The sequence below is a fragment of the Saimiri boliviensis genome, chromosome 6 (genome assembly GCF_048565385.1).
Source record: "Saimiri boliviensis isolate mSaiBol1 chromosome 6, mSaiBol1.pri, whole genome shotgun sequence".
Lineage (NCBI taxonomy): Eukaryota > Metazoa > Chordata > Mammalia > Primates > Cebidae > Saimiri > Saimiri boliviensis.
The window spans coordinates 87,941,768-87,965,037 of record NC_133454.1 but is presented as its reverse complement, the minus strand read 5'-3'; the positions used below and the strand labels follow the sequence as shown (position 1 = coordinate 87,965,037).

The 23,270-nt window shown below is 45.7% G+C and overlaps 1 protein-coding gene across 1 annotated transcript; it reads right to left on the bottom strand.

Annotated features, from left to right (window-relative positions):
* Positions 1-448: 448 nt before the first annotated feature.
* On the bottom strand, positions 449-13,951 carry LDHA (lactate dehydrogenase A). The gene is made up of 8 exons (XM_039471511.2): positions 13,853-13,951; positions 11,536-11,685; positions 9,124-9,241; positions 7,683-7,856; positions 5,725-5,898; positions 4,917-5,034; positions 1,792-1,915; positions 449-653 (listed from the first exon to the last, which is right to left on the bottom strand). The coding sequence occupies exons 2-8, from the start codon at positions 11,659-11,661 to the stop codon at positions 489-491; spliced, it is 999 nt and encodes a 332-aa protein (XP_039327445.1). The 5' UTR covers positions 11,662-11,685; positions 13,853-13,951; the 3' UTR covers positions 449-488.
* Between the last annotated feature and the right edge of the window lie 9,319 nt (positions 13,952-23,270).

The following is a 23,270-nucleotide window of genomic DNA, read 5'->3' as shown; positions in this document are numbered from 1 at the left end:
CATATGTAGATCTTTTTACACTGTATGGTAATATACACTACTGATATATATAGTTCACAAAATAAGATCCTTTGGAACAAGGCATGCGATATTGGATCTATACACTGAATGCCAGGATATGACTGGGAAAAATATCGGACTAGGCATGTTCAGTGAAGGAGCCAGGAAGTTATATAACAAATGAACATCTCTCTGGCTCAAGGGACAACTGCAGCACGTGCAGCATTGGCAGTGGTGCCTCAGAGGTGGCAGAACTATTTCACACTAACCAGTTTAGGACTACACAAGGTTACCACCATCCAGCATCAGAATATAGCTGTAGGACTCTACAAACCATTCCTATTTCTAACTTCTGGAATTGATGTTTTTCCCAGTCCATCTTAAAATATTACTGCTTTAATCACAGATCAGATAAAAAGGACAACATGCACAACCTCCTAAAATCCTGTTGTAGCCTAGACAGTGAAATGGTATGACATCAGAAGACTTTAAAATTGCAGCTCTTTTTGGATCCCCCAAAGTGTATCCGCACTCTTCTTCAAACGGGCCTCTTCCTCAGGAGTCAGAGTCACCTTCACAACGTCTGAGATTCCATTCTGTCCCAAAATGCAAGGAACACTAAGGAAGACATCATCCTTTATTCCATAGAGACCCTGAAGATGAAATGAAAAATATTTTACACACATTTTGCCTATGCATTCCAGGGTTTCCCAAGACTTACATTCTCTGTAATTATGAGGCTTTTTTTTTTTGGAGGCAGTCTCGCTCTGTCACCCAGGCTGGAGTGCAGTGGCACAATCTCGGCTCACTGCAACCTCCACCTCCAAAGTTCAGGTGATTCTCCCGCTTTAGCCTCCTGGCTGTGCCACCTTGCCCAGCTAATTTTTATACTTTTAGTAAAGACAGGATTTCAACACGTTGGCCAGGCTGGCTTTGAACTCCTGAGCTCTCATGATCCACCCACCTTGGTCTCCCAAAGTGCTGGGAATACAGGCATGAGCCACAGAGCTGGACTGCCTTTTCTTTTTTGAGATGGAGTTTCACTCTTGCTGCCCATACTAGAGTGCAATGGTGTGAACTTGGCTCATTGTAACCTCTGTCTCCTGGGTCCAAGTGACTCTCCTGCCTCAGCCTCCCAAGTAGCTGGAATTACAGGCATGCGTCACCACACCTGGCCGTGTATTTTTAGTAGAGACAGGGTTTCAACATGTTGGTCAGGCTGGTCTTGAACTCCTGATCATCAGGTGATCCACCCCTTGGCCTCCCAATGTGCTGGGATTACAGGTGTGAGCCATCTCACCTAGCATTTTTTTTTCTATCCTGATGAAGCCTTTTGGTCTCAAACACCTGGGCTCAAGCAATTCTTCCGCCCTTCTTGGCCTCCCAAAGTGCTAGCATTACAGCTGTGAGCCACTGTGCCTGGCCTAATTATGAAGATTTAAAAATACAGTTCGGCAAGCAGAAATTCCTTTCCAGATGTTACGATGTAATAGTGTAAAAGAAAGTCATTGCTGGGTGTGGTGGCTTACGCCTGTAATCCAAACACTTTGGAGGCCAAGTCGGGCAGATCACCTGAGGTCGGGAGTTCAAGACCAGCCTGACCAAAATGGTGAAACCCCATTTAAAAAAAAAAAAGTCACTAAAAATAGCAACATGATGACCCTAACTTGAATATATAGTCTTCTACCTACCCCAGCATAACTGAGTGAGACTTTTTTGTAGTCAAATTAAATCTTTTTTAAAAAGCCAGGAAAAAGCATTCAAATACAGTGTATTGCTACATAGACCTACCTTAATCATGGTGGAAATTGGGTGCACCCGCCTAAGATTCTTCATTATAGTCTCTGCCAAATCTGCCACAGAGAGTCCAATGGCCCAGGATGTGTAGCCTTTGAGTTTGATCACCTCGTAAGCACTGTAGGGTAGGAAACCATAGGTAAGGGCAGAAAAGGTAGGGTGGGAGAAAGAAAGAAAAACAAAGCTTTCATTAAACACGTTTTGCACGGATTAACAATGACACAATGTTACCTTATACCAAGAATAACCTTTCCACATGTATACCAGCATATTATGACAGAGATATTCATTAACAGTACTGTTAGTAACAGCAAAAACACGGCAATCTTTCCAATGCCCTCCAACAGAAGAATAGATAAATCGTGGTATACTGATATTATGAAATATTACACAGCTATGAAAAAATAAACTACAGGCTGGGTGCACTGGCTCACGCCTGTAATCCCAGCACTTTGGGAGGCTGAGGCAGGTGTATCACAAGGTCAGGAGATCAAGACCATCCTGGCTAACACAGTTAAACCCCTCTACTAAAGTCTCTACTAAAAATACATAAAATTAGTCAGGTGTGGTGGCATGCACCTGTAGTCCCAGCTACTCTGGAGTCTGAAGCAGGAGAATCTCTTGAACCCAAGAGATGAGACTGCAGTGAGTCGAAATTGTGTCACTGCACTCCAGCCTGGGTGACAGAGACTCTGTCTCAAAAAATAATAAGAATTTTTAAAAAGGCCAGGCACAGTGGCTCATGCCAGTAATACCAGCACTTTGAGAGGCCGAGGCAGGCAGGTCACAAGGTCAGGAGTTCGAGACCAGCCTGACCAACATGGTGAAACCCTGTTTCTACTAAAAATACAAAAAATTAGCTGGGTGTGGTGGTGTGCACCTGTAATCACAGCTACTCAGAAGGCTGAGAGAGGACAATCGCTCAAACTCAGGAGGCAGAGGTAGCAGTGAGCCGAGATCGTGCCACTGCACTTCAGCCTGGGCAACAGAGCAAGACTCCATCTCAAATAAATAAATAACAAACTACTGTTACTTGTAAAAGAAATTGGTTAATTCTTAAAAATGTATTATGAATTTTAAAAAGAAATCCAAGATAACATATAGTATTCTTTTTTTTTTTTTTTTTGAGACGGAGTTTCGCTCTCGTTACCCAGGCTGGAGTGCAATGGCGCGATCTCATCTCACCGCAACCTCCACCTCCTGGGCTCAGGCAATTCTCCTGCCTCAGCCTCCTAAGTAGCTGGGATTACAAGCACGCACCACCATGCCCAGCTAGTTTTTTGTATTTTTAGTAGAGACGGGGTTTCACTATGTTGACCAGGATGGTCTCGATCTCTCGACCTCGTGATCCACCCCCCTCGGCCTCCCAAAGTGCTGGGATTACAGGCTGAGCCACCGCGCCCGGCCAACATATAGCATTCTTAACTCAGGACCATCTCAAGTGGGAGGCTGAGGGAGAGAGATAGCTGGGGGAAGAGCACAGAATCCACTTATTTCCAAACACCAGCAGAATATAAATTCTGATTCAACAATGTTATGGGCTGGGCATGGTGGCTCATGCCTGTAATCCCAGCACTTTGGGAGGCCGAGGCAGGCAGATCATGAGGTCAAAGGATCGAGACCATCCTGGCCAACATGGTGAAACCCCGTCTCTACTAAAAAATACAAAAATTAGCTAGGCTTGGTGGCGTGCGCCTGTAGTCCCAGCTACTAGGGTGGCTGAGGCAGGAGAATTGCTTGAACCCAGGAGGTGGAGATTGCAGTGAGCTGAGACTGTGCCACTGTACTCCAGCCTGGCGCCTAGCAGCAGAGCATGACTCTGTCTCAAAAAAAGAAAAAAAAAAAAAAAAAACACCCCACCCACCCAAAACAATGTTATTTGACAGCTGTTGTCAATGTTTGAGTTGGGTGGTGGATTCACAGGTTTTATTTAATTAAACAAATACAAACAAGAGGGTCTTGCTTGACCAATCATGAGAGTAAGTCATGAACTAAAGATTATGATTCATTTTTCAATTCTACGGACCTGAGGTCCACAGAGGACCACAAAGGTAAATAATGTCACCAAATCGAAAGCTTCCCTATTTCAACAATTTCATTTTTTTCTTTTAAGACAGGGTCACACTCTGTCACCCAGGCTAGCAGGCTGGAGTGCAGTGGCAGGATCTCAGCTCACTGCAGCCTTGACCTTTCCAGGTTCAGGTGATCCTCCCACCTCAGCCTCTTGAGTAGCTGGGACCACAGGTGTTCACCACCAGGCCTGGCTAATTTTTATATTTTTTGTTAAGACAAAGTTTCACCCTGTTGCCCAGGTTGGTCCTGAGCTCAAGTGATCCTAGGGCGTAAGCCCTGCAAAGTGAGGCACATTTTTTTTTTAAGTTGTTTAAAGTATGATCTTAACAAAGCTTAAGAAAACAAGTTTTCTTGGATGGTTAAGGTGGCTCATGCCTGTAATCCCTATACTTTGAGAGGCCGGGGGCAGGCCAGTCACCTGAGGTCAGGAATTCAAGAACAGCCTGGCCAACATGGCAAAACCCCATCTCTATTAAAAATATAAAAATTAGCTGACCATGGTGGCACGTGCCTGTAATCCCAGCTACTCAGGAGGCTGAGGCAGGAGAATCGCTTGAACCCAGGAGGCATAGGCTGCAGTGAGCAGATAGTACCACTTTACTCAAGTCTGTGTGACAGTGAGACTGTCACAAAAAAAACAAAAAACACACGTTTCTCTCCAACGAAAAGTTCTCAGCCAGGCACAGTGGCTCACACCTGTAACCCCAGCTCTTTGGGAGGTTGAGGTGGGTGGATCGCTTGAGGTCAGGAGTTTTGAGACCAGCCTGGCCAACATGGTGAAACCCCATCTCTACTAAAAATACAAAAAATTAGCCGGGTGGTGGCACATACCTGTAATCCCAGCTACTCGAGAGGCAGGAGAATCGCTTGAACCCAGGAGGTGAAGGTTACAGTGACCTGAGATTATGCCACTGCACTCTAGCCTGGGCAACATAGCAAGACTCCATCTCGAAAAAAAAGTTCTCAAATGCAAATGCTATTACAATTTTAACCCTTTGAATAGTAAATTTTAATCTTCTGTGTTGCCAAGTTAAAAGATTTATTACCTCTCAACCACCTGCTTGTGAACCTCTTTCCACTGTTCCTTATCTGTATCAGTCCCTAAATCTGGGTGCAGAGTCTTCAGGGAGACACCAGCAACATTCACTCCACTCCATACAGGCACTAAAATAAATCGTACAGACTACATTTATTTCCATGCACCAACAGATTAGTAACTGTGATGCATTTTTCTAATTCTTTTATCTTTGGAGGAAGAATACCCAGTTTTGGTAGATGGTCAAGACTACTGATGTAGTCACTACTCACTTTTAGGTTAGATTTTCATTTATTTACATTATATAAAACTAAGAATTTTCACTGTATTCTAACCTGTTTCTCTAACCAATTAAAATGTTTAACCCATATATATTTGAAATATAAAGACAATATGAGAACATAAGGGGAATTTTCTTAGCATACAGAACTCTAACCAAATCATAACATTTCAACTGTGATAATAATATAATTTTTTGTACACTCCATTTGGATTTGCTGACCTTTTCGGGGCCGGACAGTACAAGTCAAGTATAAACATCTGTGATACTAAATGACTAAAGTCATCCTAAAAACTATAGTCTTAAGATATCCATGGTTAAGAACAGAAATTTCATTCCCCATCCCCCTCGCCATAAAATGCCATACAAAATGGCAGCAATCTTACCAATTCCTAACATGTAATTATACAAAATGGTAGATTTCAGGAAACCATTCTACCCTACTGAATGGATATTTGATTAGGCTCTAATTTAATAATAAAACGCCCATCAACTTTTTACATAATCTTTTTGAAAACAAAAAGAAAATTATGCTTACCACTGGAATCTCCATGTTCACCAAGGACCCACCCATGACAGCTTAATGGGTGAACTCCCAGCCTTTCCCCCATCAGGTAACGGAATCGGGCTGAATCCAGATTGCAACCACTTCCAATAACACGGTTTTTGGGAAAGCCACTTATCTTCCAAGCCACATAGGTCAAGATATCCACTACAGAAAAGGAGAAAATAAAAATCACCCATTATCATCCCCCCACACACAAAAAAGATATCCCTACTATAAAGAAAACACTTAAGCAGATACTAGGTACATCATTAGATAATGATAGTCTACTCCAGATACATGGCTCTGTAGGGATTTTGATACTTAACATAGCTAACCAATAATTTTGTTAATATTTTTAAGTCTCTATACTATGTATACCAAGTCCATTAAAGTATTCAAAAAGTACAGTTTTGGCTGGGTATGATCGCTCACACCTGTAATCCCAACACTTTGGGAGGCTGAGGTGGGAGAACTGCTCAAGGCCGGCAGTTCAAGACCAGTCAGGGCAACATAGCAAGACTCCATCTCCACACACACACACACAAACGTTAAAAAACTAGCCAGGCATATTGGTGCATGCCTGCAGTCCTACCTACTTAAGAGGTTGAGGAAGGAGGCTCACTTGAGCAGATCAAAGCTGCCATGATCATCGCATTGCCCTCCAGCTTGGGCGAAAAAGTGAGAACTTGTCTCAAAAAAAAGTTTAACAGTTTTATGAAAACGAACTGTGCATCAACAAAGGAGAATAACAATTATGGGGCTGGGCACGATGGCTCACACCTGTAATCCTAACACTTTGGGAGGCCAAGGTGGGCATATCACCTGAGGTCAGGAGCTTGAGACCAGCTTAGCCTGACCAACATGGAGAAATCCCATCTCTACTAAAAATACAAAATTAGCCGGGCATGGTGGCGCATGCCTGTAATTCCAGCTACTCGGGAGGCTGAGGCAAGAGAACAGCTTGAACCTGGGAGGTGGAAGCTGTGGTGAGCCAAGATGGTGCTATTGCACTCCAGCCTGGGGAACAAGAGTGAAACTCTCTCTCAAAATAATAAAAATTAAAAAATAAAAATACAAAAATTAGCCAGGCATGGTGGCACATGCCTATAATCCCAGCTACTGGGGAGGCTGAGGCAGGAGAATTGCTTGAACCTGGGAGACAGGTTGTACTGAGCCAAGATCGAACCACTGTACTTTAGCCTGGGCTACAAAGTGAGACTGTCTCAAAAAAAAAAAAAAAAAAAAAAAAAAGAGAGAGAGAGAACAACAATTACTCACAAATTTATCCCTTATCTAATCTTAAGCAGGTAATTTTAAGCTCCAGCTATGTTTAAAGGCATTGGACTCTCTTTAATGTTTTAAAATTCACTATTAAAAAAAACATTTCCTTAGGAGGGAAATGAAGCATGAGAAATGAATCAATAAACATGCATATACAAAATATAACACACGGCCAGGTGCGGTGGCTCACACTCGTAATCCCAGTACTTCCTTGGGAGGCAGAGGAAGATGGATCACCTGAGGTCAGGAGTTTGAACCAGCTTGGCCAACATGGCAAAACCCCATCTCTACTAAAAAAACAAAAATTGGCCAGGCGCAGTGGCTCACACCTACAGTCTCAGCACTTTGGGAGGCCAAGGCAGGCAGATCACCAATCAGGAGTTCAAGACCAACCTGGCCAACATAGTGAAACCCCATCTCTAACTAAAGATTAAAAAAAAATTAGCTGAGCTTGGGGTTGGTACACGCCTGTAATCCCAGCTACTCAGGAGGCTGAGGCAGGAAAATCGCTTGAACCTGGGAGGTGGAGGTTGCAGTGAGCCAAGATCACACCACTCTACTCCAGCCTGGGCAACAGAGTGAGACTCCATCTCAAAATAAACAAACAAACAAACAAATATATCAGTTTTACTATAGCTTGTCAATATCTATACAGTTAAAAGCCTCACCTGGATTTGAAACAATAAGCAACTTGCAGTTCGGGCTGTATTTTACAACATTAGGAATGATAAATTTAAAGATGTTCACGTTACGCTGGACCAAATTAAGACGACTTTCTCCCTCTTGCTGACGTGCCCCAGCTGTAATAATGACCAGCTTGGAGTTTGCAGTTACATTATAGTCTAGAGAAAAGGGAAATAATGACGATTAAGGCCTTTAGAATAACTTTTACCTAGTCACAAAAATTTGTTCCATAAACGCCCCAGAGACCTTTCCTTATTGTTTTTATTTAGAGTTTTATCATTATGGCTTCTTAAATGGAGGAAGAGCATGCCAACACTCTCCTTGTATTCTAGCTTTAGTCAAGTTGTAACTTTATATAACAATTAGGGGGAGCTGGAGGGAATCATGTTTATTATTTGATTCTCATATTAACTTCTTAGACAGCCTCACATTTTTTGTTACCCAAGCTCAATGTTCATACTTTTCCATACTCCTGTTTCTAATTAACTACATAACTGGTGCTTTATCAGTCCAGGAACAGGCAATTTGTGTGTGTGTGCGCGTGCTTGTGTGGTGTGGGAGTTGTTGTTTTAAGCAGAGACAGCTTTACAGTTAACAAGCATATTTTGCTTCTAGATACCCTATAGCAAAAATTAAGCCAGGGATTAAGATGAAGGGAGTTGCCCAACAGGAAGGTGGCCAATGATTTTCAGGTATCAAAACAGACACTATTTGGGCCACATTCAGGTTTCTTGGCTGGTGCTGTTAAGTGTGAAAGGGTCAAGCCAATCAGCTGAACCGTCTCATTTACCCTATTATCAACTTTGTGCTGCAAATGTGAAAGGATGTGGGGGCAAGTAAGTATATCTAATAAAAATATTTAACACAACGTGGTTAAATACAGACCTAAGGTTTAAGCTCTGCTCATTACGTTCTCATTCAGATGGTTTCCACAGCATGGACAAATTGGATTTCTATTTTAAACCATTTACTAGAAATTGAAACTTTGATATTCATAGGTACCGAAGTGAAATTATTCCCAGGCTCTTGTACCCTGCATTTAAATAAAATATTGAAAGAGCTAGGATTTTAAGCCTAATAAAGCATTTAAGTCTAAGTCTGGGCACAGTGGTTCCAGCACTTTGGAAGGCTAAGGAGCAAAGATCGCTTGAGCCCAGGGGTTCAAGGCCTGGGCAACACAGTGAGACCCCATCTCTTACAAAATGCAAAAAAAAAAATAGCAGGGCATGATGGCATGCCCTATAGTCCCAGTTTGTGAGCGGGCAGAGGGTAACGAGGTAGGAGGATTGCTTGGGCCTGGGAGGTCAAGGCTTCCAAAAGCCGTGATTATGCAGCTGCACTCTAGCCTAAGCAACAAAGGGAGATCATCTGAAAAAAAGAATTTAAGTGTAGCATGGATTAGAATATAAACTTGTTGAAATCAACCTTTGCCAGAGACAATCTTTGGTGTTCTAAGGAAAAGGCTGCCATGCTGGAGATCCATCATCTCTCCCTTCAATTTGTCTTCAATGACATCGACAAGAGCAAGTTCATCTGCCAAGTCCTAAAAGACATCAAATCTTTAGTTAAATGGGAAATTGCTACTCCTAGATTTTTAGAAGAGCATTAAAAATTTCTATATTTCGGCATAGGAGAGTTCTGTTACTTTATCAGTACAGTATCGAGATACACTTCAAAGTAGGGGCAGGACCTCATTTCAAAAGCTGACTTACAGATTACCCGATAGGTAGATAGCACTGACCCTCTCTCCCCATTGAAGCAAGCTTTACAGGAGTTCCACCACTGCAGATGTGGAAGCAGAACACTGGGTTAACAGGTGCTAGAATAACTTCCAATTGGCTGGGTGCAGTGGCTCATACCCGTCATCTGTAATCCCAGCACTTTGGGAGGCCGAGGCAGGCGGATCGTGAGGTCAGAGTCAAGACCATCCTGGCCAACATGGTGAAACCCTGTCTCTACTAAAATACAAAAAAATTAGCTGGGCATGGTGGTACGTGCCTGTAGTCTCTGCTACTCAAGAGACTGAGGCAGGGGAATCACTTGAACCCAGGTGGCAGAGGATGCTGTGAGCCAAGATCATGCCACTGCACTAGAGCCAAGACTCAATCTCAACAACAACAACTTCCAATTACATAAAACTGCTCTATCTACTCTCTCAAATTCCATCCTGCACACCAGTTTTAGATTTTTATTCATTTAACTAGGTGATATTGACCAATATCAAGACTTAAAATTAATAAGAAATGTTCCGGCTGGGAACAGTGACTCACACCTGTAATCCCAATGCTTTGAGAGGCTGAGGCAGGCGGATCACTTGAGGTCAGGAGTTTGAGACAAGCCTGGCCAATATGGTGAAACCCTGTTTCTACTAAAAATACAAAAAATTAGCTAGGCATGGTGGTGTGTGCCTGTAATCCCAGCTACTCAGGAGGCTGAGGCAGGAAAACAGCTTGAACCTCGGGGGAGACAGAGGTTGCAGTGAGCCAAGATGGCACCACTGCACTCCAACCTGGGTGACAGAGTGAGGCTCTGTCTCCAAAAAAAAAAAAAAATACAAAAATTAAAACGGCATGGTAGCAGTCGCCTGTAGTCCCAACTACTCGGAAAGCTGAGGCAGGAGAATTGCTTGAACCCAGAGGTCAAGTAAGCCAAGATTCCGCCACTGCACTCCAGCCTAGGCAACAAAGCGAAATTCTGTCTCAAAATAAATAAATAAAATTTCTGACTTCTGCCCATTTTTCCGACCTGGAATCTGAACCATTCCCTGGTTGATTCCATATATGAACCAATCCTAACAGTTATAGATAAACAGGTTTATGCAGTGTAGAATATTGGCAAAAAATATCTTTATACTTGCAACTGTGAAAGTTCATAGGTGTATTTCAAGCCAGAAGCACCAATAATGGCTTTAATACAAATGGATGTGGTCTACTATTACCAAAAAGGTTATTCGGGCTGCAGATCTACCCCCAAATCATCTACAATATAATGAGTGGCAGTTCCTCTTCTTACCCACACCTGAGCCAGAGGCTATCACAGAGAAAAACTATAGGCAGTTTGTAGGTGTGGGGAAAAACAGCATCAATTTCTCATCTAGTGGGTAAGGAATAAAATCTGGTGTATTATGTGGCCTCTCTCTCCTAAAAACATACGGAGAGTCCTGTGTTGCTACAAGGCCTTTTCATAGCTCATTTCTGCTTTAGTGCCTTCTCACTTCAACCCATCTCTATTCAGAACCCACGGTTCATCATTTTACTTTTATTAGAAACTCCACATCTGAACTTCAGATATTTTAATGCTGTAAGCTGCCTCAATTTCTTTTCAATATAAACCAGGTTTCAATAGTGTAATAAGGAGTACTTTATTCACAATTTCTCTTCTTCTAATTAAATTTTAGTTCCATAATTGATAACAAAATTGCTATCCAAGGCACAGGGGCGATGAGGCTTGAGTGGGAGAACTTAAGATTTCCCACATTCAGTATTTTAATTTTACCATATGTATGTGTCATTTTCAATTCAAAAATTACTTTAAAAGAATCCTGGCTCATTTAAAGGAATGGCCCTGCCCTTCCTTTTCATTGGTAGTCAATTCATGCATGCTAATATGGAATAATGAATTTTAGGAACTGGGTCTCCAGCTTGATAAATTTTGATTCATTTCAGATACGCTTTTGTTGTATCATCATATTTCAAAAGTTTCACAGAAAGTTATCTCAATGAGTGCATAAACCTAAATATTGTTATATGCAATGTAATAATACAATTCTTGGGGTGGGAGTGGGGGTGGAGGATGTGGTCAAGGTATGCGCTTCCAGTGGGGTGGACTCTCACTTACCTTCATTAAGATACTGATGGCACAGGCCATACCAACAGCACCAACCCCAACAACTGTAATCTTATTCTGGGGGGTCTGTTCTTCCTTTAGAAGATTCTGAATCAGCTGATCCTTGAGAGTTGCCATTTTGGACTTGGAACCACAAGGAACCTACAGGGGGAAAAACGCTTAGTCACTACATCCTCTTTAATGTTTATTAACCAAGAGATGTACTGGAAAAGGGCTTATTTTACTTCTTTTTGGGGTACCTGCCACTAAAAATCACAAGAGATGACTAAAAAGAGAGGGGAAAAAACCTAACGGTTGCCAAGAGAGCTGAAAGGCCTAACGCCAGGGTCTGCGAGGAGCGACGGGCCTCACCTTGGCGTGGAAAAGGAATATCGACGTTTGGGTGTAAGTATAGCCTCCTGAGGGCTCACTCATGGCGGTTTATTAACCCCAAGTGGGGCTGGCCTTTCCTCACACAAGATCACTCTGAGCCACCCGCCCAGTTCTCCTTCAGCCACTCCGGCTCCTACAGCAAGGACACAGCCAGGCCTCTCAAGTAAAAACCAGAGGTATGTGGGGAAAAGCCATTAACTGCCACAAAGCTCGAGGCCAAGGCACAGGGGCATGCGGTGACCCTTGCGCATGCGCGCTGTTGCTCTCCTGCCGGCTCCGAAAGGTGGGCGGAAATCAGACTAATTGCTCGGTCCTCAGAACGCCCGGGTTTCACGCCCCGCCCAAATCCGGATTGGCGGGCTCAGGAAACTTGTGTGCGTGCGCGTGCGCATTACAGAACGCAGGGGCGGAGACGATTAGTCTAGCGGCGGCAGGCCGTGGGCCTCGGGCCAGACGGCTGAAGCCTGAGCAGCCCCGCCCGTAAGGAGAGGCGATCTGGAGCTATCCAGCTCGGTGGGTGAGAGGGAGCGAGTTGGGGTTCAGACTTTAGACCTGATGAATGCCCCGAGGCAGACGCGAGCAACGTGAAGCCTAGCTGGCAGCCTCCCAGGCCTGGCGCGCGGCCAGGGCCAGACTTTAAATCGCAGTACTGGAAACCAGGGACTGTTAGGGAGGCGCACGGTGTGGCTTCTGCCGTGATCTTAGTTGCAAAGGCCTGTCAGGCCCAGTATGAAGAAATCGTTTCAGTACAGGGAGTGTGGAAATAGCGGCAGAGAGCCTGAGGCCTGCAGCCCTAGAGTTAATAGCTACTTGGTGGAACTCACGAATTCTTTCCACTCTGTTAATCCAACCCTACACTGCATTCGCTGGAGGGAATATCACAGGCTGCATCCCCAAAGCATCACGCCTTGTTCTGACACTACCCAAAAGGGCAAATATCCGAGAGGACCTCTAGGCAGCCAGCCCAGAGTCACCACGCTGGTGTCGGGTCTCTCCTTACAAATCACTGCTATTTCTAGGCAGCCTTGTAAGGTTTCTAGCCTGGTAGGGGGAAGGGAGTTCCTGCGGACACCTGCTAGCTTCAGTGAGCGGACCCAGGATCCAAAGCTACCTTTAACGTGGGGGTGGGGCTGGAGTGGGGGAACTGGGGTGACGGTGGGTGAGTCTGGCGGCGACAGACATGCAAAACGAGTTCTACTCCTCACCTCTGCCACCTACTCACGGAGACCTTAGAGATGCCCTGAACGTCTCCCCATTTGTTAAAAGGAGTTGGTAGCGGCGGATCCTACTCAAGTGACCGTTTCAGGTGCGGCAGGGCTGGGATTCTGCCTGCTTCATCTTTGCATGCGCCGCGCTTAGCGCAGCCGGAGATAAACCAGCAGCTGCTTAATAAATGCGCAAAGAGCTCCCTATGATCTGCAGACAGCAGCCGCCCTCAGGGAGCCCACCTCTCGAGCGGCCCAAGAGAAAAATGCAAACCGCGTGGTACTCAGCCCCTTTCCGGATTCCAAGAACCCGCCCGGACAAGCCAAGGCTTTTTTGGCTCAATGGGCTCCGGAAACTGGACCTCGAATTTTACACCGCTCGCCGAATTTCGAGCCCAGAGGTATCCCCCACACCCTTTAGGCCTATCATCTCCTTATTTTTCCGGATCCACCCGGGCTTTCGACACCTGGTTGTGTAAGGCCACTTCCTTGGTTCCCCAGCGCGGCCAGAAGCCATGGTTCCCGCTTACAGCAAAAGCAGAGCGCGGCGAGCTCCTAACACACGCGTGGTGTGGGCCACCGCCCAGAGGTCTCGGGGCTCTGCTTCTGGGAAGCGGCTCCTGCACTTCCCGGGGACAAGAACCCTTTCGCAAGCAGCCCAGGCCAGCAGAGCCGGAGGCATTTCGCTCTCCCTCCCCCTCCTGCGCAGAGCGCGCTGGGCCCCGCCGTACCAGGAATGCACGTCGGGCGGGCGTCGGGGGCGCACAGCAGTAGGATCCGGACTCGGCGGCAGCTGCTCCAACACTCGGAGCCGGGCGCGGGAGGGGCCTTAAGTAGACCAACTAGGCTGACGTCAGCGGGGGGGGGCCGGCGGACGTGCGGGAACCCACGTGTGGGTCGGGCTGGGGGTGGACGTCGAGCCAGGCGGGGCACTGGAGAGGCCCGGGCGGCGCGCGCAGCCTAACAACCGACCCGCGGACTGCCCCACGTGCGCTGGGACGTCTAAGTAAGGTGCTGCCCTCCAGCCACAGCAGCCCGGGTTGGAGCCATGAGCCTGAGTCAGGACGATCTTGTTTCCTCTTCCATGAAACCTAGGGAGGTTACTCTTCGGAAGGCTTGGATCTGTTGCTTCCTCATCCCTGTTTCCCAGTGTCCAGAAAAGTTTTTGGCACGTAATAAGCACTCCACAAATATTTATTGAACGAAAGAAATAAAATGCCTAGCACAGTCAGTCTGCTCTTACCTAAGTCGAGTGATCTCCAAAACTTGACGTTGCTTTTCCTTCGGCTGCTAAGCCTACCAGCTCCCACTCACAGTGAAGCCTTGGCCTCTCAAGCCTTGCAGGGTGACTCAGTTAAAATTTACACCTTAGTCTGCACCTCCTACTGCCCACCCCACTGGCATCTCAAGTCTCAGCTATACCCAGGAACTGTTGGTGGTTTTTTGTTAGCGCGCGCACGCGCGTGTGTGTGTGTGTGTGTGTGTGTGTGTTGGTATTTTTTGAGACAGGGTCTCACTCTGTCACCCAAGCTGGAGTGCAGTGGCGTGATCCTGGCACACTGCAACCTCGACCTCCCTGGCTCAAGAGATCCTCCTACGTCGGCCTCCCGAAGTGACTGGAACTGTAAGTGCACCCACTCGCCTTGCGATTTTTTAAAAATTATTTTTTAATGATTAAAAAAAATTTTTTTTTTTCTTTTGAGAGCGAGTCTCTCTGTCACCCAGGCTGGAGTGCAGTGGCGTGATCTCGGCTCACTGCAACCTCTGCCTCCCGGGTTCAAGCCATTCTCCTGCCCTAGTCTCCTGAGTAGCTGGGATTACAGCCCCGGGCCTTCATGCCCAGCTAATTTTTGTATTTTTAGTAGAGACGGGGTTTCACCATGTTGGCCAGGCTGGTCTCAAACTCCTGGCCTCAAGTAATCCACCCGCCTCTGCCTCCCAAAGTGCAGGGATTACAGGCACAGTGCCCACCTCAATTTTTTGTTTTCTTAACATACTTACCTCTGGGGCTGTATTCATACTGATTCCATTGTCTGGCCCACCGTCCTCCAGTTTGTAGCAGTAGTTCCCCACTGTGGAATATATTATGAAATATATTTGATAAGCCCTTGAGTTTGCCAACATTTCATGAGTTTTCTTATAGGAGTGTCTTTTGTTATTTATAAAGAGCCTCTTTCCCTGATAGTCTCAGAAAGTGTCCAGTTACCGGAAAGACCAAGTGAATAGGGAATTAGAGGGATTGAACTTTCAGCCCAACTCACTAACCTCCAGAAATGGGGTGGAGACTGGCAATTAAGGTCTATGAAAACTCTTGAAAAAAACATTGATGATCTTCCAAGGTGCTTAACTTTGGAAGTGCTCAGAGGATGATGTGCCTAGAGGGGGCATATCTTACTCTTTGCATCTCTTCTCTCTGGCTGTTCATCTGTATCTTGAAATTGGTGTCTGAAGGGGAAAGCAGCCTTGTGGGGCAGAGCTCTTAACCTATGAGATGTGACACTATCTCTAAGTGGACAGTAGCAGAATGGAATTGAATTCTAGGACACCCAGTTGGTGTCTCCTGAAGAACTGCTTGGTGTGGGGGAGTGGGGGTGGGTGGGCAGAAACTCCCCACACATCTGGTCACAGAAGTGTTCTGTGTTGTACACAGAACAACCAACACACAGAATTGGTACTGCTTTGCTCTCTGCTCCCAACAGACTGGACGGTGCATTTTTCAAACCAGCTTGCAAGAATGGTATGTGTGGCTATGTTCCCCCACCAGACAATGAGTGTCAAGGGCATGGATGGGTCTACCTACTCCCTGAACCTATAGCACCAGCCAGTGCAGCTCTAAGATAGATCCATAACCGAGTTTCTTGGTTTTGACAGAACACTCTAACATCAGCTCCAAAATAGCACAAGGACCCGGGTGCAGAGACTCATGCCTTCCTAGCACTTTGGGAGGCTGAGGTGGGAGAACTGCTTGAGGCCAGGAGTTTGAGACTAGCCTGGGCAGCATAGCGAGGTCCTGTCAAAATAATAATAATAATAATAATAATAATGGCGGGGCATGCTTGCATGTCCTAACAGTTTTCCCATCACTCTAGATTCTAAGATCACTCTAGGCTCTGAAACGGGGCTCTCACCTCAAATACACTGCTGGAAAGTTTAGGGGTGGGCCTTGATTCTACAGGGTACCTCAGGGCAAGCAGATTGCAACAGTGTTTTCCAGTTCCTCAGTCTTTGCAACAATGTTCTCAGACAGGGCTGGGCCCCTGCATGCCTACCAAATGTGACCACAGCTGCTGGGAAGCAGTAGGTGTGCAGACAGAGAGCTGAAGTTGGCTGGGGAGACAAAGAATTTTCACCTGAAATGCTTGGGATTGGGCACTCTGGGATGACCTGCGAAGATAAACTAGGTAAAATCTTCATTCCCCTTATTTAAGATAACTAGCAACAGCTTGCTTAAGCACAGCTTTGGGCTTCTTCGGCAAAACAACAGCCAGTATTTGACTCCTCAAATATGAGTAAAACAAATACCATTTACTGAGCACCTGCTGTGCTGCAGACAGCAAGTTAGGTAATCCCCATACTTATCCTTTGGAACAGGCATAATTCTTTGGAAGAGGCATAATTATCCCCATTTTTCAGATATGGAAACCAAGGCTCAGAGAGGTGAGTGACTTTGCCAAGCTTGTGCGGCTAATAAGTGATTTTGGCTGGGACTTTAACCCAATGCTGACTAACTAACCCCAAAGCCTGTGATTTTCTCTCTATAGGATGTTGTCCCACCCCACTACCTACAAAGGGCAAGAAATTATCTAGGGGGCCCAAACCAGTCTCAGACTCAGAAGAGGCTGTGGGTGGCAATAGGTGTCTCTGCTGAGACATCGGTATTGTGCCTTTGGACTGGGACTTAGACCATTGGCTCTCCTGGTTCTCAGGCCTTTGGGCTCGAACTGGAATTTATACCACCAGCTTTCCTGAGTCTCCAGCTTACAGATGGCAAGATCATGGGACTTCTCCGCCTGCATAAACACATGAGCAAATTCCTTCTCATAAGTATCTTTCTATATATATGCTTCTATTGGTTCTGTTTCTCTGGAGAACCCTGACTAATATAGAACCCTGACTAATACAATCCAAACAGTAGAATTTCTGTACTAAAGCCAGAGAAGAATGTGGGTCCTGTGGAACAGGTCAGGAAACACTTGCAGGAGGCAGAAGAGAATTCTCAGTCTGACCAAGTGTTATTTGGGTGTGGCCTCTTCAAAAAGGAAAATCCCTTCGCACAGTCACTATGGAAAACAGCATGAAGGCGGCCCCTCAAAAAACTAAAACTGGAACTTCCATATTATCCAGCAATCTGCATATATATCCAAAAGAAACTAAATTAGTTTATCAAACAGGTATCTGCACTCCCATGACTATTGCAGTATTCACAATAGCCAAAATATGGTTGGAATCAATCTAAGTGTTACCAATGCATGAATGATAAAGAAAATGTGTTGGCTGGGCACAGTGGTTCACACCTGTAATCCCAACTACTTGGGAGGCTGAGGCAGGAGAATCGCTTGAACCTAGGAAGTGGAGGAGCTGGACATGGTGGCTCACACCTGTAATCCCAGCACTTTGGAAGGCTGAGGCAGGCATATTGAGCCCAGGAGTTCAAGACCAGCCTGGACAACATGGTGAATCCCGGTCTCTACAAAAAATACGAAAAAATTACCTGAAGATGGTGGCAAATGCCTGTAGTCCCAGCTACCCAGGAGGTTGAGGTGGGAGGATCACCTGACTCCAGGAAGTCCAGGCTACAGTGAGTTGTGATGTCACTACTGCAATCCAGAGCAAGACCCTGTCTCAAAAAAAAAAAAAAAAGAAGAAGAAGAAGAAAAATGTGCCATATATACATACACAATGAAATACTTTTTTTTTTTTTTTTCAGTGATGGGGTCTCGCTATGTTGCCCAGACTGGAGTGCAGTGGCTATTCACAAGTGTGATCCCACTACTGATAAGCAAGGGAGTTTTGACCTGCTCCGTTTCTGACGTGGGCTGGTTCACCCCTCCTTAGGCAACCTGGTGGTGCCCCGCTCCCGGGAGGTCACCATATTGATGCCGAATTTAGTGCAGACACCCCATCAGCATAGCACACTACAGCCCAGAACTGCTGGACTCAAAACGATTCTCCAGCCTCAGCCTCCCGAGTAGCTGGGACTACAGGCACGGGCCACCATGCCCGGCTACACAATGAAATACTATTCAGCTATTCCAACCATGTTGCTGCAAATCCTGTCATTTGCAGCAACATGGTTGGAACTGGAAGTCATTATGTTAAGTGAAATAAACTGACACAGAAAGACAAACATCGCATGTTCTCACTCATGTGGGAGCTAAAAAATTTGGTCTTATGGAGGTAGTGAATAGAATGGTGGTTACCACAAGCTGGGAAGGATAGTGGGGAAGAAGGATGAAGAGGGATTGGTTAATTGGTACAAAAATATGGTTAGAGCCCAGGCATGGTGGCTCACGCCTGTAAACTCAGCATTTTGGGAGGCTGAGGCGGGCGGATCACCTGAGGTCAGGAGTTCAAGACCAGCCAGGCCAACATGGTGAAACCCTGTCTTCTAAAAATATATATATATATATATGGTTAGATAGGGCAACTATAGTTAATAACTTATTGTATATTTCAAAATAGAAGATTCAGAATGTACCCAACACAATCATAAATATGTGAGGTGATAGATATACCAATTCCCCAGATTTGATCATTATACATTATATGCTTGTATCAAAATGTCACATGTACCCCATACATATGTACAACAATTACGTATCAATAAATTTTTTAAATTGTATTTATTTATTTATTTTTTCTGAGATGGGGTTTCACTCTTGTTACTCAGGCTGGAGTGCAATGGCGTGATCTTGGCTCACCGCAACCTCCACCTCCTGGGTTCAAGCAATTCTCCTGCCTCAGCCTCCCAAGGTAGCTGGGACTACAGGCGCATGCCACCATGCCCAGCTAATGATTTTTTTGTGTTTTTAGTAAAGACGGGGTTTCACCATGTTGACCAGGATGGTCTCGATCTCTTGACCTCGTGATCCACCTGCCTCGGCCTCCCAAAGGGCTTATAGGCGTGAACCACCATGCCCAGCCTATTTATTTATTTTTGAGACAGAGTTTTGCTCTCGTTGCCCAGGCTGGAGTGCAATGGCATAATCTCGGCTGACTGCAATCTCCACCACCCAGGTTCAAGCGATTCTCCTGCCTCAGACTCCCAAGTAGCTGGGATTACAGGCATGCGCCACCATATCTGGCTAATAATAAATTTTTTTAAAGGGAAAATCTCATAAAGAGGTGGGGTGACCAAGGGACAAGCTAGCCTCAGAGAACAGATGCTGGTCAGCACCCACTGTAAAATTTTCCTAAAATGGTCCTGGCCACAGGATGGTGTCCACCCAAAACACAGTGCTGAGTCATTCTTTCATTCTGTATTTCTTATACTCCTCCTTGAGAGCATTCAGTGGCCCTCTATTGTCCCCAGAATAAAATCCAAACACTTCAGAAAGCCATAGCTGGTCCTCTGTGATCCATTGCCCACATCCCCTCTCTGGCTTTATCTGCTATCTTCTTTTTCTTTCTTTTTTTGAGATGGAGTTTTGCTCTGTTGCCAGCCTGCAGTGCATTGGCACGATCTTGGCTTACTGCAACCTCTGCCTCCCAGGTTCAAGCAATTTTCCTGCCTCATCCTCCCGAGTAGCTGGGACTACAGGTGCGTGCCACCACGCCCAGCTAATTTTGTATTTTTAGTAGAGAGGGTGGGTTCACCATATTGGCCAGGATGATCTTGATCTCTTGAACTCATGATCCGCCCGCCTCAGCCTCCCAAAGTGCTGGGATTACAAGGATAAGCCACCGTACCCAGCCTTATCTGCAATTTTCCTTTATGCTTCCTATATATCAGTCTAAGGGCTACTTACCACATTCCTCAAATGTGCCATGCACTCTCTCACTTCCAGCCTTCCACCTAGCGAGTTCCTTTATCCTGAGTGCCCTCTCCTTTGCCATTATCTCTGCCTACCTAAGGCCCACATAACCAGCACTCCAGTGCTGTTCCACAATAAATACTTTTGTTCTTTTTTTTTTTTGAGACAGGGTCTGCCTCTCTAACCCAGTACAATCTCAGCTCACTACACGCAACTTCCACATCCTGGGCTCAGGTGATCCTCTCACCTCAGCCTCCTGAATAGCTGTGACTGCAAGTGTGCATCACCATACCCGGCTAATTTTTGTATTTTTAGTAGAGACGGGGTTTCTCCATGTTGTCCAGCCTGGTCTCAAACTCGTGGGCTGAAGCAATCCACCTACCTCAGCCTCCCAAATAAATTAATTCTTTTTTTTTTTTTTAATGGCGTTTCGCCATGATGGCCAGGCGGGTCTTGAACTCCTGACCTCAGGTGATCCACCCACCTTGGCCTCCCAAAGTGCTAGGATTACAGGTGTGAGCCACAGTGCCTGGCCCTAAATTAATTCTTATTGGTGTATGTCTCTGTCACTAAACTGTAAGCTCCTAGTGGGAAGAAACTTTTTCCCCCTACTGGTCAACTTTCTTTCCACTAGGAAAAAATCTTTTCCTATGAGCCGGGCACGGTGGCTCAAGTCTGTAATCCCAGCACTTTGGGAGGCCGAGGCGGGTGGATCACAAGGTCAAGAGATCGAGGCCATCCTGGTCAACGTGGTGAAACCCCGTCTCTACTAAAAATACAAAAAATTAGCTGGGCATGGTGGCTCGTGCCTGTAATCCCAGCTACTCAGGAGGCTGAGGCAGGAGAATTTCTTGAACCCAGGAGGCAGAGGTTGCAGTGAGCCGAGATCACGCCATTGCACTCCAGCCTGGGTAACAAGAGTGAAACTCCGTCTCGAAAAAAAAAAAAATCTTTTCCTAGCACAGGGCAAGAAGTTTTCCTAGCAGCAGGCACAGTGGCTTATGCTTATAATCCCAGCACTTTGGGAGGCTGAGGCAAGAGGGTCGTTTTAGCCCAGGAGTTTGAGAGCAGACTTTTTTTTTCTTGATCTCTACAAGAAAAAAAAAAAAAAAATTAGCCAGGCATGATGGTGTGCGCCTGTAGTCCCAGCTACTGGGAGGCTAGGGTGGCAGAATTGCTTAAGTCCAGAAGGTTGAGGCTGCAGTGAGCTAGGATCACTCCACTATGCTCCTGTCTGGGTGACAAAGTGAAATCCTGTCTCAAAAAAACAAAAACAAAAACAAACCAATTTTCTCATCTATCTCCATAACCAAAATACCTTTATTTGTTTAACAAATATATTCGCAATTAAATGCCTGCTATGCAAAGGGCCTATGCTAGGTATTGGGGATACAAAAATGAATACGACAAACTTACAAGTCTTCAAAGACTTTAGTATTTAGTGGAGGAAACTGACAGCATCCCCCTTAATAGAATGCATAAGAGAATGTAACTACGCAAAAAAAGGTAGAGAAAAGTGCTCTGCCATTCGGAGGAGAGAGAGCATTTGGGTGAGGATACCAAATAAGGCTTCCTGGAAGAAGGCATCTGAGTTGGAGCTAGAGGAGGATTTTAATTGGTAAAGATCAGTTGTTGAGAAAGCAGAGAACAAAGCATGACTAAATGCACAGAGGCAGGGAAATACATGGTGAATCTGAATAATCTTTAGCCTTAAATGCCAGGCTAAAAATTTTGGGAGAGACAGGATATGGTGGCTGACAATTATATCCTAGGACTTTGGGAGCCTGAGGCAGGAGAATTTCTTGAGCCCAGGAGGCTGAGGCTGCAGTAAGCCATGCTCACACCACTGAACTCTAGCATGGGCGACTGAGTAAGGAAAGGAAGTCCTCAGGTTTTTTTAGTAATACACAACATATACATGTACAACATGTACAGACCATATACAGCTCCAACCACATCTGTTTAGAACATACACTTCTCATATAACCCTCACAGCCCCACAACCCCTTTGAGCCCTCACTGACAGCCTACTTTTTTTTTTTTTTTTTAACCTGTGGTTGCAAAGCTGATGGCTTTCCTGGGTTGCAGGGCCCAAGATGCAGATGACTTCATCACTCTCTCTTCCTGAGAGATAAGGCTTATTGTGTACATGCCAAAGTAGAGGCTTCTCTCTCTAGCATGAGAGCAGGCACCTGCTCCTGGGAAACTTCTTCATGTCCCTCTCTGCACCCCAAGCCCCATCCATCTCTCAGATAACAGGAATGGACACCAGAAGACTCCACCCTGACTGTTCAGGTTCTCCTGGGTGACATCTCTGGTACCCTGATACCTGGCTCCCCTTCCTTACCCGCTCTTCCTCCAGGCAAGGGTCATCCTCAGGTGCAAGATGCCGCCAGCATTTCCCATTTTGGTTTGGACCATCATTCCCCCCAGAATTCATTTCTTACAGTTCCCTAATAAAATCCATCTCAAAAACTCTAGATTCCTTCCCAGCCACTTCTTAACCCAGGAAATAAGTAGAAGCTGTGCCCTTTGTCTCCCTATTTCTCTGGCTGGGATTTGGGCCTCGAGCTTCCCATCCCACTGAGAAGTTCCAAAGCAAAGACTGTCACCAGAATATAAGTGGCTTCCAAACTGAGGGCCCCCAAAATCAGTGCTGCAGAAGGAATACCAAAGCCCCTCCAAGCCAGACAGTCACTAGTGGCACCCACAAGCAGAAACTGTCTCTTGTCTAATCACAGCAGGAGGGGATCATGGAAAGTTGTGATGGCCTTCCCTCTGACACCTTGGGTAGCAAGGACAGTGATGGTTATGGCTGGACAGAGATGAGTGGGCAGCTGATGGAGAGGGGACACTGGCGTGGGGGTCAGGAGACATGTATTCTTACCCCAGCTTTGTCATGGGTCCCTGGGTAACATTGTGACAGTTGCATTCCTTCTGTAGCCTCAGCACCCTTGACTATAAACATAAAAAGGTCTCTCTTGGCTGGGTGTGGTGGCTTATGCCTGTAATCCCAGCAATTTGGGAGGCTGAGGCGGGTGGATTGCTTGAGGTCAGGAATTCAAGACCAGCCTGGCCAACATGGTGAAATCTCATCTGTACTAAAAATACAAAAATTAGCTGGGCATGGTAGTGGGCACCTGTAATCCCAGATACTCACAAGGCTGAGGCACGA

Bases quoted from the DNA above. Each gene is read 5' to 3' on its own strand.
- LDHA (XM_039471511.2), bottom strand. From the start codon at position 11,661: ATGGCAACTCTCAAGGATCAGCTGATTCAGAATCTTCTAAAGGAAGAA. The intron at 7,857-9,123 runs GTTGATTTCAAC...CCTTTTCTCTAG, and splicing joins AAAGATTGTCTCTGGCAAAG to ACTATAATGTAACTGCAAAC. The intron at 5,035-5,724 runs GTAAGCATAATT...GATTTATTTTAG, and splicing joins TGAACATGGAGATTCCAGTG to TGCCTGTATGGAGTGGAGTG.